This window comes from Maniola hyperantus, chromosome 15 (assembly GCF_902806685.2).
Source record: "Maniola hyperantus chromosome 15, iAphHyp1.2, whole genome shotgun sequence".
Lineage (NCBI taxonomy): Eukaryota > Metazoa > Arthropoda > Insecta > Lepidoptera > Nymphalidae > Maniola > Maniola hyperantus.
The window spans coordinates 4117779-4135736 of NC_048550.1; the positions used below are offsets into that span (position 1 = coordinate 4117779).

Consider the following 17958-nt stretch of genomic DNA (forward strand, 5'->3'; position numbering starts at 1 on the left):
TTGTGTTTCGAATCTCGAATTCTAGCAACGTTGGTTGAGACGTAAAATACTAAGCGTACAGGTAACATTATGTGCTCTGTGGGTATTTTGTATTTAGATAATGACTTTTGAGGTGTATCTAGATTCTAGATAGGTGTCATCTCAATTTCCCGCGGATAATATTCGGGGATAACATTTATCAAACTGAAATGCTCCAAGCGAAACTTGATCGCGCACAGACCCTATTGAACGAATCATCATCATCCTCATCGATCGTCAACTCATTTCTGATTTAAACGAATAGTGAACAATTAATTTTTACGGGAAAATCCACTTAAGATACCTACTTACCCGATTTCTTGGGAGAATAGAGATAGGTACTTGATCTCTCTTGGAGACCCTCTACAGCACAAATTCTTTGGCTTAGAAGGAGGAAGGGACTTTGTAATTAACTAAAATGTAAAATTAGTGTTTTGCCTTCTTTGAACTGGTATGTAATAGTTACATACCTACGAAGTTAAGTTAGTATACCTACTTCCGTTTGGAAGTACCGTGGGAAGTACCTATGTATTACTAAATAAATAACAATACATATTGTCATCAACTCATCACAATGGCCTATTTTCATAGTTGAGCACCTGCCAATCAATTAGCTGAGTTAATTAAATTTTAACCGGTAACATTTTTATCGTCACCTTCACTATATTTTATCGTAAAAAAATTCTTTGAAATTTGTTGTTGTTATTGTACTTATTGTTACAAATAATCCAAAAGAACCGTGAAATTCATTTACCCGTGACAATGTCGCTATGGCGTAGCGAAAAATTGTTTCCTAAAAACAAAGTAAGTACCAGTACCTATACTGTTACCTAATACCTATACTATAGTATTTTAGATAGGTGGTGCAAGTATAATATGTACTTACGTTAATAATAATTAATAGTAATGTACCCACTTATACATTTTTTAAAATTAAAAATATTGTTTCAATTGTACCCCGACCTTGACAATAATCTTCCGGCGCGGTGATATAGTCTAGTAAAAAGGGAGTGCAAAACATATCGTTGTGGAAAGACTTTAGACCTGTCGATGTTATGTTTTGCACTCCCTTTTTACTAGACTTTGTATCGCCGGAAGATTATTGTCAAGGTCGGGGTACAATTGAAACAATATTTTTAATTTACTTTAGACCTGTCGATGTTATGTTTTGCACTCCCTTTTTACTAGACTTTGTATCGCCGGAAGATTATTGTCAAGGTCGGGGTACAATTTAAACAATATTTTTAATTTACTTTCGACCTGTCGATGTAATGTGAAGAAAAAAAAATACTTGTGAATTTACTTAGCACCATTATCGCCAATGAAACTGGTTTTCGTGAGAACATGAGCTTAGCACCATTATCGCCAATGAAACTGGTTTTCGTGAGAACATGAGCTTTTGCATGGAAACTACACGAACGCGACAGGTCGATCGGGGAGGGAACGCCCCGAACACCCGCACAGCCCCCGCGCTTACCCGGCGTGGGCGAGCGCGGGTGACGTGCCGGTGTGCGGGGCGTCCCCCGCCTCATACCCCGATAGCGATCTCGACCTGGCGCGTACTATAGATTGCATCAGCTCTCGCATTGCCAGGTAAGCATTTAGATGTTTTGTAGTCAGGCGAGGGGTCAATGGCACCAGCTTAACTTTTTTCATGGTCGTTTGATTGCTGCTACACTCAGCTAGCATAGTGGTATTGCACCGCCTTCCATGTGTGCGTTACCTGGGGCTCCGACCGCAATCGCTTTGAACATCATCTTTTTTAGGGTTCCGTACCTGAAGGATGCCAACTGGACCTTATTACTAAGCTTCCGCTGTCCGTCCGTCTGTGTGTCTGTCAGCGGGCTGTATATCTTGAACCGTAATAGGTAGAGTTGTAATCTTCACCGAATGTGTATGTCTATTGCCGCTATAAAAAATAATAAAAATTTCAAAATGGTCGCCATGAAAATTAAAAAATAAATTAAAAAGTGTTATTTCTTGTACGATGGTACGGAACCATTCGTGTGCGAGTCTGACCCGCACTTGACAGGTTTTTTACTGTTGGATATCTACTCTCTCGCTCGTATGTGCTTAGCAGAAGAGCATGCCTCTCATAAAAATGTCAAGTCTCTCGAATCTTAATAGGGATTCGTGTTTCTACACACAACAATAGCTTTACATTGTTGTGCTGAAATAGCTACCTACCTTACACCGTCGACTTTTTCTTTTGCTAAAATCAACAAGCATCCAAGGTCTTTGGGTCTTTGTAGGTTTTGTTATTTTTGGAGAATATCCAAGCCTTCTTCTAAATACTTTTTTATCTTATGAAGTTTCCAGTATTATATCTAAACAGAATTTGCTTATTATTCAAAGCTTTTAAGCGTTCCTACAACGTAAACCGCTTTGATGGAATTATAAACTATAATTTTATTATGTAGGTACCTACTCATAGCCTCAACCTTTCTTATCGGGTAATCTATGAAAACAAAAAATAATTACTATTATAAATGAAGATAAGAATTTTAAATTCATGTGCTCGGAAAATGTGTTTTGCTTAATTAATGACTAAGTATATTTTTGTTCGTGTTGATCCTGAAACAAGTAAGAATATTTAGAAATGTTAATTTTTGTTTAATAAAAAAAAATCCGTTACAACTTAAAAGAGTTTATAACGGCTTTATAAAGGCGTGGATAGACAAGACGGAAGAAGCACAGTAGAACATCATGGCACTGAAATCTGAATGCGTGTGTGTACAAGGAACTCTTTGTAGCACATCACATTGCGAATTGCTAGCAGTGTGAACTTCTTCATATGCAGTTTTGCTGTCTTGCAATTTAACAAAATAAAATAAAATAATGTCTAGCAATCGCTTTGACACATTGCGTTATGGACACGCATTATATCTGACCAAATATATTTAGACTACATGAGCTAATAGATTATTGTTGTCTTCAGGTGGGCGGGCACACTAGACTGCTAGTGCTAAACGACAGCACGGTCATCAAGCCCCTCAACATACGCGAGCTGCATTTCTACCAGAACATTCCCGACGACATCCAGGACTTCGTCCCACGCTACAAGGGTAAGCATCACCTCTTACCGCAGTTTGAGTTGAAGCGTTTGCTCGGTACGCTTTTATATTTTCGCTGAATGCATTTCACTATCGTTCATTGCATCAAACATTTTAATTTAAATTTTTCAATTTTTTGTATTTACTTATTCGATTTTATTTACCTAGTCTTCAAATAATTGTTTGTTATTGCATTTTCGAGCACTAAGGAAGTTATCGCTTTTTTTATTTTCTTCATTGCGCTCTGTTTTGCTGTTTATTATTTCAATGTTATCGAAATAGATTGTACCTACTGTGTACTTTTTACCAAGCCGTACGATTTGATAAATTGTGCGTCATTGAAAAACATGTGACATGACGATCGTATCGACGTAATAACTGTTACATAGTTAACTGCGCATCGATAAGTAAACTGTATGTCGATGCGTAAAGTGTGGACAAGGGGATAATGTGATTAAAGTGTTGACGGAATTAACTGTCCTTATTGCTCACTTGATCATTTCTATGAGATGTGAAAGAGATGCATGAATGAGGAACACACAAACCCGCCGACCGCGATCGAATAGATTTCTTATATTTCAAATAAAATATTGTGAAAGTGAAGCCGAGTGTTGGGTTGGACGTGAAATCGCACGAAATGCTTATAATATAATGTGTCGGTGTTCCATCCGTTTTGACGATAAGAAAACTCGATGAATAAGTAGGTAGCACCTATCTAGCCTCTAGAAGGCCAGTAACTAATGAAGCATTATGCATAATATTAAGTATATACCTGTGTAGAATGATATATTTAAATAAGTATTTTCTTGGAGTTTGCTGCTGGATAAAGCTTTTGATAATGCAGTAAGGAATATCAAAGGAATAGCAAAACTCTTGGAGTTTTCTACTGGATAAAATGTTGATAATGCAGTATACATGTACATACGAATAGTAAAAGAAGCAAAAAACATAAAACAGATATTATTTGGGGCTATCACAAATATGACGCCATTGACATTGATAAAATAAAAATACCCATGTCGTTTTAACATACCAATGAATATTGGAGGTTGAATGGCGTGCTTGTATTAGGGTCGGGCCACAAGCTCCGAGCGGGCGGCTGGCGGGTTTGGTCGAGAGACGAGCGCGAGCGGGTCAGGGGTCAGGAACACAATATTAGTTTCCTTGTTGTCGCAAGGGTTGCGGCGCTGCGGCGGCGGAGCGACGCCGGCGGCGCACCACACTACCGCCCCCTAATAGCGCCCTAGCGGTAATTTTACATTATGGGTTTGTAAACCTTTACTTAAACCTACATTCACCACACTCACAACCAGTCACGTACGAAACTAGTTAGACCGCGTCCACGCCAAAAAAATTACGTCGTGCGTTTTGAACGTTGATATATTTTTGCCCCATCTTTCCACGTAAATACGTCCACGGCCACGCTGACGAAAATTTGTGTGACACAATAATTTTCCTAAAACATGACGCACAGCGCAAATGTTTATTTGTGTGGATGCGGCTTTATACACACCACTGTACCGCATGCCACGTCACGCGCGGTGCGTCGTATCAAATCGTAGTATTTTCTATACTTAATCAGAAGCATCCGACTATAACACGCGTTGGGTCGTTCTGGTCATAGAAAATACGAAACTTTGATTAAACCTAACACGCGTGGCGTGACGTATGGTGAGGTGCCTCGTTACGGTGTTACTGGCATATACCTACAGCTCACCACGACGCAACAAACACCCGCACTGTCACACTAACTCGACATCCACACTGATACAGAGACACATAACAAAAGATATACAAACCCTTTTTTGAAATTACGTAAACGATAATTTTTATCACTTCTCATTAATATTTAATTTAAAGCTGGAACTTGTAAAATAGTAAGTAAAAAACCAAAATATTACATTTGTAGCTTGTATTTAGTCAATCTTTGTGCCCAGTAACGACCTCACTTGTAAACGTAATTCACTGCCAATAAAAATGTATAATTTAACGTCTACTCCTCATCTTAACCACGTTAAAATGTCACTGCCTACATTTTGTTTTGGAATCTATGACTAGAGGCAGTATTAGTATGTAACTGTGACGTGTGCCTGGAGCGCAGCACTGACGAGGCGGCCGTTTGTTGCAGGCGTGATGCAAGCGTCCACGACGGGAGGCACGAAGCTGGACAAGCGCTACTCGCCCTGTTTCCGCGACGAGAACGGCCGCAAGGCGTCGCTGGGCGGCAAGCGGAAGCGCGACGACGTATTCAAGTGCGTATCCGGCGCGCCTCGGGCCCCGCCTATGGCGTACACTCCTCGACACTTGTCATGTGTCCTTTATCATATTTCAGAGATTGACGACGCCGGACCGGCAACCCGACGTCGCCATTAATTCATACCATCGCAATACTTACATGCCTATCCCACTAACGCGTGATTCGCGAGCGATGCACGACATTCACACGGCGAGCCGAGAATGTGACATGCGTCGTGGAGTCGTGGTAATGATACAGTTTGTTGCAACCTAACAATATAAACGATTACGACAGCTCTGTGTTTCAATTTGCTCCTTGTTGCTCATCGCACACTGGTCCTCACGCACCGTATAGCCAGTCGCTTATAGCCCGGCGACTGACGACGTCATCTATACAAATGCCACAAATTTTCTTGGGCTTTAGCGAGTCACATGACATACTTGTGCAGTTGGCTTCACGAAAAAAAGCCCTGACCTTGAATTTGCGTAGTGGGTTTATCAATAGTGTTACGAAGTGAGACGCGACGGCATGGGGTGACTAGATGCATATTTACGTTCCCACGCAGTATGAAATAACAGTGACACCGTACCCAACGAGAAAGATTACATCGAGCTATAGAAAGAGATTTCAGCAGTTTCGGCTACGTGTAGCGTCAACTCTGTCACTCATATTTACTTGTTGACTGACTTGTCAGTCTCAATGACAGACAACGTTCTATGAAACCTAAACCTAAGCTTTCTAAAGTTAGATGTTTAGAACCCGTAAAATGTAATTCTTCACGCGCCATTTTACTTTTTGTGTCTATCAAAAGTACTATTTCAGTCCTTATTTTAAAGGTGAACCGTATTTTTGACATGACGGTTGACATAACTACATACATGACATACGGTTGTACGGTACGGACTAACTTAATCTTTTCTACCGATTCCCCTCTACGGTCCTCCGGAGCTCTTTTAATTTGAAACCATCGACACAATACAGCACAAAACAGTTCTACAATACAGGCACTATCCCACTAAGACACCAGTGCAGTGGTGGCGAAACCAGGTCACGCTGCCAACAAAATGCATAGAGCTCTATGGAGGTACCTCACCTGGTGTCCAATTGGTTGCGAAATTTTGTTTGTAGCGCGACTTAGTTGCGCCACTACGGGTTCCTAGTGAGTGAGATAGGGCACAAAGCTACTGCGTAGGTTTGTCATGTGACTCGCCTGTGAACATTTGTGACGATGGTATCGGGTATCGATCATATTAAATCCGTCAAATGAATGCGCAGCATTTATCCGGTGCGTGCAGATTAGTATGCGATCTGCTTGTATGTTAATCGTAGCTTTTAGCACGTATGCGGCATTTTACAGTATCATTTCCTCTTGCAGATTTAAAGTGCATCGAAACGGCAATGCTAACGAGGTGCTTAAGAGCATTGCGCACATGGACAATTCAAATAAGCAATGTAAGTGTCAATATTTTGCTAGACCATATCTATATTTTCCCGCTAATGCATTATCAGTGTTGGTTCACAAAACAAGGTGCACACGTTCCTATATTTGCCCTTATACGTTATTTATGATGGCAATAATTTCCTTATCATATTCTAGTCATTAATTCAGTAAGTACTTAAATTAGATAAAGAAGGACCTAAATGACCTTATGAGGCTCAAAGGTCCAAATTATCATACTAATATTATAAAATATGCAAAAAGCCTGAGGTCATGGAATCTTAAGAGGTGCCGAGACGGTCTAGAGGCTTGACATCAAGCACGTAGATTTGTTTTGCTTGAATATTTTGAATATAAAAAATATTTCGAGATTTTTAGACATATTGATGACTTCAAATTTTATAACATTGCTTTGGTCAAAGAACGCACTCGCACAGACAATATGCCGAACTAAAAACATCCGTTTCTACGACGTAATCGCATAAAATCGCGTAGAAATCTGTGTTGACACTTGGCACCGTAACGACTAACGAGCCCCCGGGTAGACGCATCGCCAGCTGGCTATTTACTCATTTTTGCACCTGCAGCCAACTCCGTACTCCTTCTCGTATTCAGCTTTTCTTGAGCGTAAACATTTCTATTAGAATAAGTACTTCCCACTGTCAGAAAAAGTAGAATCATGTAACAGTTACTACGCCATTTACCTTTGAGTAGTACTAGCAGAGTGAACTAGAATGAGGGTTTGATCATCAATCGACATCAATATTAGGCCAGGGGTAACATGAAATCAAAGATGCCTATACTCTGATTTTTAATTCGATGGAATTCTGACGTTGTCATTTTTATACATCAGGGGAGTTATTTGTATCAAAAACAGTTATAGTCGTTTCATAGCTTACCTAGCGTCAAATGTATGTAATGTTTGACGCCTGCCCGTTTAGCAGAAGCCTCGTAGTACTAGGCAACAAAACTAATTCCGAACATACCCTTACAAGCGCATACCCATCTTTAGAAATAGGCTTAATTGGGAGTCTCAATTGGCTTTACAAATTTTCTTCAGATTTCCTCATGATGAGTGTGGTATACACTTATCATGAGGAAATCTAAAGAAAATTTTAGTTTTAGTATAAGTACAGGGTTAGAATCAATCTGTTCTACCAATTTCAAATAAGATTATCTCGGTGCAGACTTCTTGATGATGGAGAACATAACGTCGTCGTACCGGCGGCCGTGCGTTCTCGATCTCAAGATGGGCACGCGCCAGCACGGCGACGACGCGAGCGCGGAGAAGCGCAGCAAGCAGATGGCCAAGTGTGCCGCCAGCACTTCTGCCACGCTGGGCGTGAGGCTATGTGGCATGCAGGTGTGTAGTGACTAGATATACCTTAACTCTAAGTGCTCATTTTCGCCCTTAGAACGATTTCAACATAGTGCATACAGTAGCCGGCAGGGAATATTATACATCGACTATTTGAAAGAGATTTCGGCTTCGTAGAGCGTTGTCTCTGTCACTCATACCTATTTGATGTTTTGTCGGTCTTAATGACAGACAACGCTACAAAACCGCTATCTATCTCTTTCTAAAGGTCGATGTACAATATTTCCTGCCGGGTACATTTTGAGATCTCAGAGCCGGTTCCCACTTTACTTCTTCCTATAATTAAAATCCCCGGGCCCGACAGATGAAAGGTGGGAACAGGCTGTAACTCGTCATTTTTGCTCTGTGTGTCAACTGTCAAGTCAAAAGTACGATTTTAGCTTTTTAATCATTATTTTAATTGTGAACCGTACTTTTGACGTGACTGTTGAAACATAGAGTTAAAATGGCGAGTGAGATCTCAAAATGTATACTTTATAAGCATTTTTAGACACAATGGTTTTCTGCCAGTTTTTCCAGTCACTGCTATGAATGGCTAATCATCATCATTCATCACTAATGATTGGCCGATACAGAACATAAAATATGGACTCCTTAGGGCGATTTCAGACTAATTGTGGCATAGAAGCAGGCGATACTGTGCGGAAATCCATGATATACAAGGAACCACAAGCTTAATTTCCTATAATCAGCTGAAATAGCGGTAGGCTTGTGGTTCCGCGGATTTCAAAGTAACAATTATTTTCGCTATAAGCTTGTATTTTGACACCCGTATGATACGTATTTACTTGCTCATTTAAGATAAGCTCGTATATATGAAAGCATTTTCTCAGAAACTAATCTGGGTCAATCAGTAGCAGTTGCAGAGCCTCCGTTCGAACGAGATTGGCTTGAGATTCGTGACGTCATGTTACGTGTGCAAAAATGAGTTCGTACGTGTCGGGCAGTATCTAACTAGGACTAAGGTAACGCTCTTATGTATAAATTGTTGTGACTGCGATATGGACAACTCGGGGCCTTGCCGTGGTAGTTTCCGATCGCAATCACCTCTGATTGGCTGACACTCTGTCGCTATTTTCCAAAATACTAGATTGCATCAAAAATGCCATAAATTGAGCCAATCACAACAATTTAATTTGTAATTGATGTAGCTTTTTGGAATCGACCGACAAAGAATGCTATATTACTACGTAAAGAAGTGGTACTCGTTCTCTTCGCACCCACAACGTAAGAGTATCGTGTAATAGCCCAGCTCGATTTGCGTACAGCCCCGCCTGCCCTTGTCAATAGCAGATAATTAAATCTGGTCGCTTGTCAGTGTAGGGGGTGTTCTTAAGGTGTCGTTGTTTGTAGGTATACATGCCAGAGAAGGGGTCATGCGTGAGACGCGACAAGTACTGGGGCCGCGCGCTGTCGGAGGGCGGGCTGCGCGAGGCGCTGCGGGACTTCTTCGCGGCCGGCGGCGGCCTGCGCGCGCGCGTCGTGCGCCGCGTGCTGCGCGACCTGGACGCGCTGGGCCGCGCCATCGCCAAACAGACCAGCTATAGGTTTTATTCCACGTGAGTCATATCTTTACTGATACTGTGACGATTGCTTCTCCAACATCCTTGTCGTTTGAGTGTATGCATCAGGTGCTGGATACCACTTACCACCCCCAATTCAAAAATTGAAACTTCGTTAGGCCCGGTAGAAGAGAAAGAAGAAGAATAGAAGTAACTTCGACAAGCTACTCGTAAAGGAACTGTTTAGAGAGAAATCATTATAAATGATTTTCTTATTTTTGTCATAAATTTTAAAAAATAATTAGGTATGTATTGAAGTTCCAAACACATTCTGGTCTGGTATACAATTTTATGTTTAAAACATATTTTTGTATTACAGGTCATTGCTCATAGTGTACGAGGGCGACGTGCCGTGCGCGCAGCCGGCGAGCGAGTCGGGCGCGTCCAGCTCGCACTTCGACATGTCCACCCTGCACCACGAGATCGCCGCGCCGCTCACGCACTCGGAGGAGACCATGGGCGGCTACGAGGAGGGCGAGGCGGCCGCCGCCGACGTGGCGCACCCGCCCAGCCCCGACAGCGCCGACAGCTGGATGGCGTACTCGTCCGCCAGCAGCGAGTCGTGGCGCCCCGAGGCCGAGGCGGCGGGCGAGGCGGCCGCCGAGGCTGAGGCGAGCGGCAAGCGCGCGCGCGCCTCGCCGCCTGCGCCGCCGCCCGACGAGCGCGTCGACATCCGCATGATCGACTTCGCGCACACGGCGTACGCGGCCGCCGAGGCCGAGTCGCCGCTGGCCACCAGCACGCCGCACCACGGGCCCGACTGCGGCTTCCTCACCGGCGTCGACTCGCTCAAGCGCCTGCTCACCGAGATCCTGCACCCGCAGCCCTACAGTTAATGAGCCGAGCGCGCCCGAGACCCGCCCCACCCAGATCGTTACGGAAGAAACTAATTTCTTTGAAAAATTACAAACATACGACTGATATCTCTATCTATTGGTAGTAGTGAAATTTATGACACAGTAACGCCAGGCGATCGCCTCGAGCGGACGATAGCGGCGCATTTCGCTTCGCCCGACGCGCGCTAGACGTTAAGTGACCTCCTCGTGTGGCCGCGTAGCGGTCGACGCACTTAGTGAATGTTGGCGGTACAAAATACGTTAATTTAATGTAAAATTATAATTTCGAAGGGACCCAGTAGCTAGTCTAAAGTGTATTTTAAGTATTACTATTAAGTTATTCCAGATTGACGTGCTTTTGTATTATATCCCCTCGGTTATTTCTACGGGTCTTGTTGACCTTTTGAAAACACGTTTTCCTTCAGAATCTAGTAGACATTCCCTGTCATAGTTAGTTAGTTTGGCTTGGATGATCAGTACGAAAATTGGTTAAGTGTGACATCTGTTTTGCATTTAAATACCCCAACTTATATTCATTAATTTGACTGCACTCTTAAAACACAATTATTAAAAACCAAAGTAAAATAATGTTAATAGTGTTTAAAAATTAAACAATTGATGTGCAATATTTTTGGGTTGACTATGTTTCAAATCACATGAAAATATCATTTGCCAGTATATTTCCGATTATATCTAGACATTTGTAATATTGTGTAATATAAAGAATAAAAAAATATATTATATTGAAATGTAAGCAGTATTATTAGAGTTTGTGTGACAGGATTAAGTTTGGTTCGGAAATTGATTTGAAATTGGCATGGGTGCTAGTATGTAATACACTGCCAAGATAAGTGAAATGGACACTTTGTATGTACTTTGGAGTTTGCTACGTGGGATAATCGAATAACTGTTTGTAACGAGGCTGAGACTGCCAGGGAGTTTAATGTCAGACACATTTGCAACATTCCATCTCACTCCATACATCATACCGTAATACGAGTAGTGTTTTATGTAATGATCCAAAACACTGCCAATACGCAACGAAATGTGTTATCAAGTCTCTCATGAAAGGAATTCAAGAACCAAATTACAACTATGTTTTCTCCACTGAATTGACATTGGCGGAATTATTGCCGCAGTATATATAAACCGCAGTACAAAGAGCCATAGATAAGAAAAGAAGAGTATGGCGTGGGGTGGGGTGGATTTAAAGTGCAATCAAACTACAGGGTAGTGGTGTGGCTTGATGCCATATTAGGCGATAGGAGTCATACATTAAGATTTGTATGGACATAGTGGTCTGTCATAATATGACGCTCGAAACACGGTCCAATTGGTTGTCACGCCAGAAGGGAGTGGCCCACAGTAGTTTGTTTCCGCTTTAGGGCAGGTGTGGCTGCGTGTGCTGTGTAAACAATCAGTGTAAATCATCTAGCTTGCACACGAATCAATGAATGTTTGACCATTACTGCAAGGCCACAACTTTGCATACATACAAAGCATACCCTAATACATATATGAGGTTACTGGTCATTTTTGTCACCTATCACACACAGAGTCGTTAATCGTTACTTAAGATTGAGTTAAAACGAGACAGATTTATGTGAGAGGTATAGCTCTGTCTCATTGTAACTAAACTTAAGTAACGATTAAGCGACTCTGAGTGCGGCAGTTAGTGCTGGCTCACAAAATTAATCATTTTATCATTGGTTTAAAACAAGAACTCTTTAATTGCAAAAAATCATCAAATACATAATTGTAAACTACGACTATGAACTCATGAAGATGAGATTGATACGTATAACTTATGTAGTCAGCTCTTAGTTGTTCTAACCTATATTTCGCAATAATTGATGGGTTCTGAATTCTAATACATAAACACTGAACATGTCATTAGTTTACTAAAATTAATGCACGTTCAGTGTTTTGTGACAAGGTTAGCCAACATTCCTTCGTGCTGCATTCATTGCCTGTTTGTTACTATTTTTTAATTGTGGGATAAATTTATAAAAAGTACCTGGTTTAGTTAGGATGCTAGGATGTATTATAAATTATCGTTTATTGTCTGTTATTTTAAATAACTGTATGACACACTATTTTGTTATTAAATTTTAAGTGTAAAATAATTTTTCGTTTTTAATTAGCACTATTCTAAATGTAATAAAAGTATTTTGACCGAAACAGGAGTTTTATTTCATATCAACTTTGGCCTTATAAGTCATTCTTTTAACAAGTACAAAATATTTACAGTACCTGGCAGGAAATATTGTACATCAACCTTTAGAAAGAGAGCAATTTCGTAGCATTTTTGTAGAGCGTTGTCTACTGACAAAACATCACATTGGTTACCTATGAGATGTTTTTTCGGGTGTCTGTCACTATGACAGGTATGAGTGACAAAGACAATGCTCTATGAAGCCAAAATCTCTTTCTAAAGGTTGATGTACAATATTGAAGCAGTGGGTTAAATAAAAACCAGCAAGCAGTATAATCGCTCCAATTCATTTATTAATCATTCATCGCAATAATAATCACTGATTTATATTTAATACTATTTACAACACATTAGTTTTTGCTTACACTGATGTATTTATTACTGTTTATTTATATCACTATTAATTTGCATTGATTTACTTGTCACAATTTCTACTTACACTGAATTTACCGACTAACTAATATTTAGAACACAAACTGGCATAGTTTTTGCTGACACCATGTTACGTACAATAATATCTCTCGAAATGAGCTCTCATGGCTTTTTAAAGCTGTATCCCTACCGAAGGCGTCCGGTAGGTGGGCTGTGATTCGCTGTTAGGCTGCGGTTGGCGGTGATTCGCTGTCAGTGGCGGTAAGTGGCTGTCATTGGCTGTGATAGACCGGCTGGGCAGTGATTAGCCGGCCTCACATAGGTTGGCTCGGGTTGGCTCGGATTGGCTCGGGTTGGCTCAAGTGTGTGGCGTAACATTCGGCCGTCCTGAAACAATGATTGCTCCCGCAATGGGAAAACGTTTGGTTAACTTTCTAGTAGGCAATAGCTCAACGAGATCTTCGGTTTCACGTTATTTATAGGAATAGTTGGCAATATAGGAACCGTAAGCACTGTGATATGGCAATTAAGGAGTCTGCTGCACCCAGGCATGTAAATAATTTGTAGCCTCCAAGCCCCTTAATACTTCAGGACCTACCAATGCCTACCAGCTTAGTTACAAGAATGTACCAGGGTAAATGTTATCAGTGTTTACTTTTGTTGCAAAGCTTGTGGGGACTTGCCGCTAAATAACTAAATCCCCCTGTCATACGAAGTTACATTATCTAGTTAGCTTTATCCTATCACAAATTTCGAAAACAACATATTATAATAACCAACCTGTATACTGATCATAAGCGATAACCTTTCGCTATCTTACGGAAGGGTCATATTATGTGATCACTGGTTAACATGAACTCTGTAAAATCCTAATCCAATGCTATTGGTTTGTGATTCAACCTGCGATCTTATCTAACTATAAAACCGAGACAGAAATCTCAATATTCATCAAAATTATTACCGTTTTCAGTAAGAATTTTATTATTTTCCATGTCTTACTTTTAAGATTTTTTTTTTTTGAAAGACTAACCGGCGGTAAAGTTGAAGTAAATAGCTACTTGCTGTGAGTGCTATTACCCCTTATAAGGAATCTTACTTAAATTCCTGCATGTAAATGTTTTAACGAGCAATGAGATGAAAGTACTGCTACCGAATACCGAAACTTAGACTTGGCTACCGAAACTTAGACTTGGCTACCGAAACTTAGACTTGGCTACCGAAAACTTAGACTTGGCTACAGAAAACTTAGACTTGGCTACCGAAAACTTAGACTTGGCTACCGAAAACTTAGACTTGGCTACAAAAAACTTAGACTTGGCTACAAAAAACTTAGACTTGGCTACAAAAAACTTAGACTTGGCTACAAAAACTTAGACTTGGCTACAAAAACTTAGACTTGGCTACAAAAACTTAGACTTGGCTACAAAAACTTAGACTTGGCTACAAAAACTTAGACTTGGCTACAAAAACTTAGACTTTGCTACAAAAACTTAGACTTTGCTACAAAAACTTAGACTTGGCTACAAAAACTTAGACTTGGCTACAAAAACTTAGACTTGGCTACAAAAACTTAGACTTGGCTACAAAAACTTAGACTTGGCTACAAAAACTTAGACTTGGCTACAAAAACTTAGACTTGGCTACAAAAACTTAGACTTGGCTACAAAAACTTAGACTTGGCTACAAAAACTTAGACTTGGCTACAAAAACTTAGACTTGGCTACAAAAACTTAGACTTGGCTACAAAAACTTAGGCTTGGCTACAAAAACTTAGACTTGGCTACAAAAACTTAGACTTGGCTACAAAAACTTAGGCTTGGCTACAAAAACTTAGGCTTGGCTACAAAAACTTAGGCTTTTGGTATCTAATATCTATGCAATTTCGTAGGTAGCTCATGATTGAATTTAGGCAATACAGGATCTTTAGTCAAATAATAACAAGTGTTCTATCCATTTCTACTATTTCAGCTACTCGTACATAACCAGGTAGGCGTAATAGCACAAACTGAACTAGATCTAATTATGTAAAACGTCAGTCTAGTCGGCTTAGTAAAATTTTTGACGGTATTTATGGTCCACCTGGCTAACAATGAAGGACACATGGCTAAATCATATGGTTCAAAACAAAATTACCATTTAAACCGAAAATCTAAAGGTAGAATGAGATTAAATTTACTCGGTTGAAAACTTGTCAGCAAAAGTACGTTACATGTGTTGTACATACAAGCACTACTCTTTTTTTCAGGTAACACAAGTATTATCAAAACCATAAGGATGTCTAACTAGTAATGGTTATTACTAATTCGTTTCCTAAAGTGCCTGATTCTGCCGTCATTACACTATTTACTCGTACCAATACACTGGCTCGTACATTATGTGAGACTACGTCTAGAGCCGTATGCGAGTAAGATTTACTTACTGTGCTAAGTTACAACACGTACCAACATCATGAACACTACCTTTAGTATAATAATATATAAAAAAATGAAGTCATACCATACAACATAAATGAGCACTCCCGAACAGGCAATGTTGCGGCGGCATATAGGTACCCGCTGGCTGCAACCCTGCACTCCATGATGAGGTACCTCGCACCGACTGCTGGCGTCAGGCCACAGAACAAAGCCGCTAAGTGGTGACCATCATAGGTGGTGACACTTGCACTTCACGGACTCGCCAAAAGTTCCGAGAAAAGAAAGATAACTTTGAACACAATATCGTTTAAATACAAGTAGCTTCCGGTTGGTTTATGAAGGACGTCTCTCCCTCTTATAAAGATCTATATTCATTTTACAACAATCTAACACCAGATAAAAATTAATTTCACAAAAACTCCATAGTCAACGTAAAATATGATAATATGTAAAACAGAGTTTGAGCACACTGAAACTGTTTAGCAATTGACTCTTAAGATAATATCTGATATCATTGTGCCCATCAAAATCATTTATACGTATCTCACACCTGCCCTCTGTAGTCTGTATGACTGCGGCGGGAATATCACCGACTTAAAAAATTAACCTTAGAATTACACTACGACTGAACCGTTTACAAATATGAAAAAAATTACGTCAAAGCTTGTTTCAAAAAAATATTCTGGCTGAGATATGCGGGTAGTCTGAAAACTGCTATCATCGATTACTAGATATTTTTGTTAACTCACGCGAAGCTTAAAGGAAGGGTTACTGTTTGACCTGAAATATGTATGTCTGTTCGTAACTACTCGACAACTTAACCAATTTTGATAAATGATACATCATTCGTCTTGATGGCGTGTGTCACCAAGTACATAAAATACTTAATAAAAAACTCAAAGTTGCGGATTTTATGCGCTTTAATGTGCGGGCTGAAAAAGGTGCGGTGCAAACCGCAGTCAGGGGTTTTTAGAAAACTATTTTTAAAATTACTTGTTAAGTTTTACGTACAGGTATTTTATTTATTTACGGACAAACTCAAAAATAATGCTGTCTTTTTTTTTTTTTAACATTTTATGCATGATTTTTAGTTCTTTTTCCTTAGTTTAGACAACATGATACCTCTCATATAATATTTTTTTTTACTGTAGCGGTATGGTGATATAGCACTCTTATGGTTTTCCACATAGGAAAAACAGCATGCGTGGTTGGGAAGCACTTCAACTAAGACACCAAGTATGTTTTCTAGAATTAAACTGCGAATTCAAATTGCGGGTATCTCAGTGAGATGCTGCGTATTTTACACTATGCATTAATATCATTATAAACGGGATCAAAATTTGAAATGAGTAATGGATGGATCATACCTCTGTTAACATGTCTACGTAGCTGTGGAAGGTTGACATCGAGTGTCGAAACCATAAACACTGCAGATGAATATCTCTTTCCAAAATTCTTCTAAGGATTTTCCGGGCCGCAGAAGTGTCTTCTTGCCGCTCGTTTTACATGAATTTTCACGTGGTGATTTGTTCTATCCTTGCGGACAAACAAAGCAGCCCGTCTTTTCCGAATCGGCGCGATTATGCCACATAGCCTTCCTTATCTATCCCACTTCTGAGATGAAGCAGTGGGTTAAATAAAAACCAGCAAGCAGTATAATCGCTCCAATTCATTTATTAATCATTCATCGCAATAATAATCACTGATTTATATTTAATACTATTTACAACACATTAGTTTTTGCTTACACTGATGTATTTATTACTGTTTATTTATATCACTATTAATTTGCATTGATTTACTTGTCACAATTTCTACTTACACTGAATTTACCGACTAACTAATATTTAGAACACAAACTGGCATAGTTTTTGCTGACACCATGTTACGTACAATAATATCTCTCGAAATGAGCTCTCATGGCTTTTTAAAGCTGTATCCCTACCGAAGGCGTCCGGTAGGTGGGCTGTGATTCGCTGTTAGGCTGCGGTTGGCGGTGATTCGCTGTCAGTGGCGGTAAGTGGCTGTCATTGGCTGTGATAGACCGGCTGGGCAGTGATTAGCCGGCCTCACATAGGTTGGCTCGGGTTGGCTCGGATTGGCTCGGGTTGGCTCAAGTGTGTGGCGTAACAATATTTTCTGCTGGCTACTGAACTAATCGTTTAAGAAAAGGTGATTTTGTCTTCATTCTGCTTATGTGTAGAAATATAACTCAACAGCTTCAATTAATCTTATCCAACTCATTCCAAAAAGTAGAGTAAATTAAGTCTTTCATGCCTGGAAGCCATAGATTTTATTTTAAAGTAATTCTTGCCGTTTTACTTCTCTCATTACTATGGGAGAAGTAAAGCGGCAACCCTCAATTGGAACCCTCAATGCGCGAATCTGACAATAGTTATCATCTGTGCAGGCCCTAAGTTAAATAAAACCAGTATC

The 17958-nt window shown here is 40.2% G+C and overlaps 1 protein-coding gene across 3 annotated transcripts in view; it reads left to right on the top strand.

Annotated features, from left to right (window-relative positions):
• Positions 1-12702, top strand: part of Ip6k (Inositol hexakisphosphate kinase) — a 51679-nt gene extending 38977 nt beyond the window's left edge. For all 3 annotated transcript variants that reach the window (XM_034975843.2, XM_034975841.2, XM_034975842.2), the window contains exons 3-8: positions 2957-3083; positions 5200-5323; positions 6683-6759; positions 7933-8108; positions 9477-9682; positions 10005-12702. In XM_034975843.2, coding sequence (XP_034831734.1) covers positions 2957-3083; positions 5200-5323; positions 6683-6759; positions 7933-8108; positions 9477-9682; positions 10005-10521 — 1227 coding nt within the window. In that variant the 3' untranslated portion in view covers positions 10522-12702. The remainder of the gene's footprint in view (positions 1-2956; positions 3084-5199; positions 5324-6682; positions 6760-7932; positions 8109-9476; positions 9683-10004) is intronic.
• The last annotated feature ends 5256 nt before the right edge of the window (positions 12703-17958 follow it).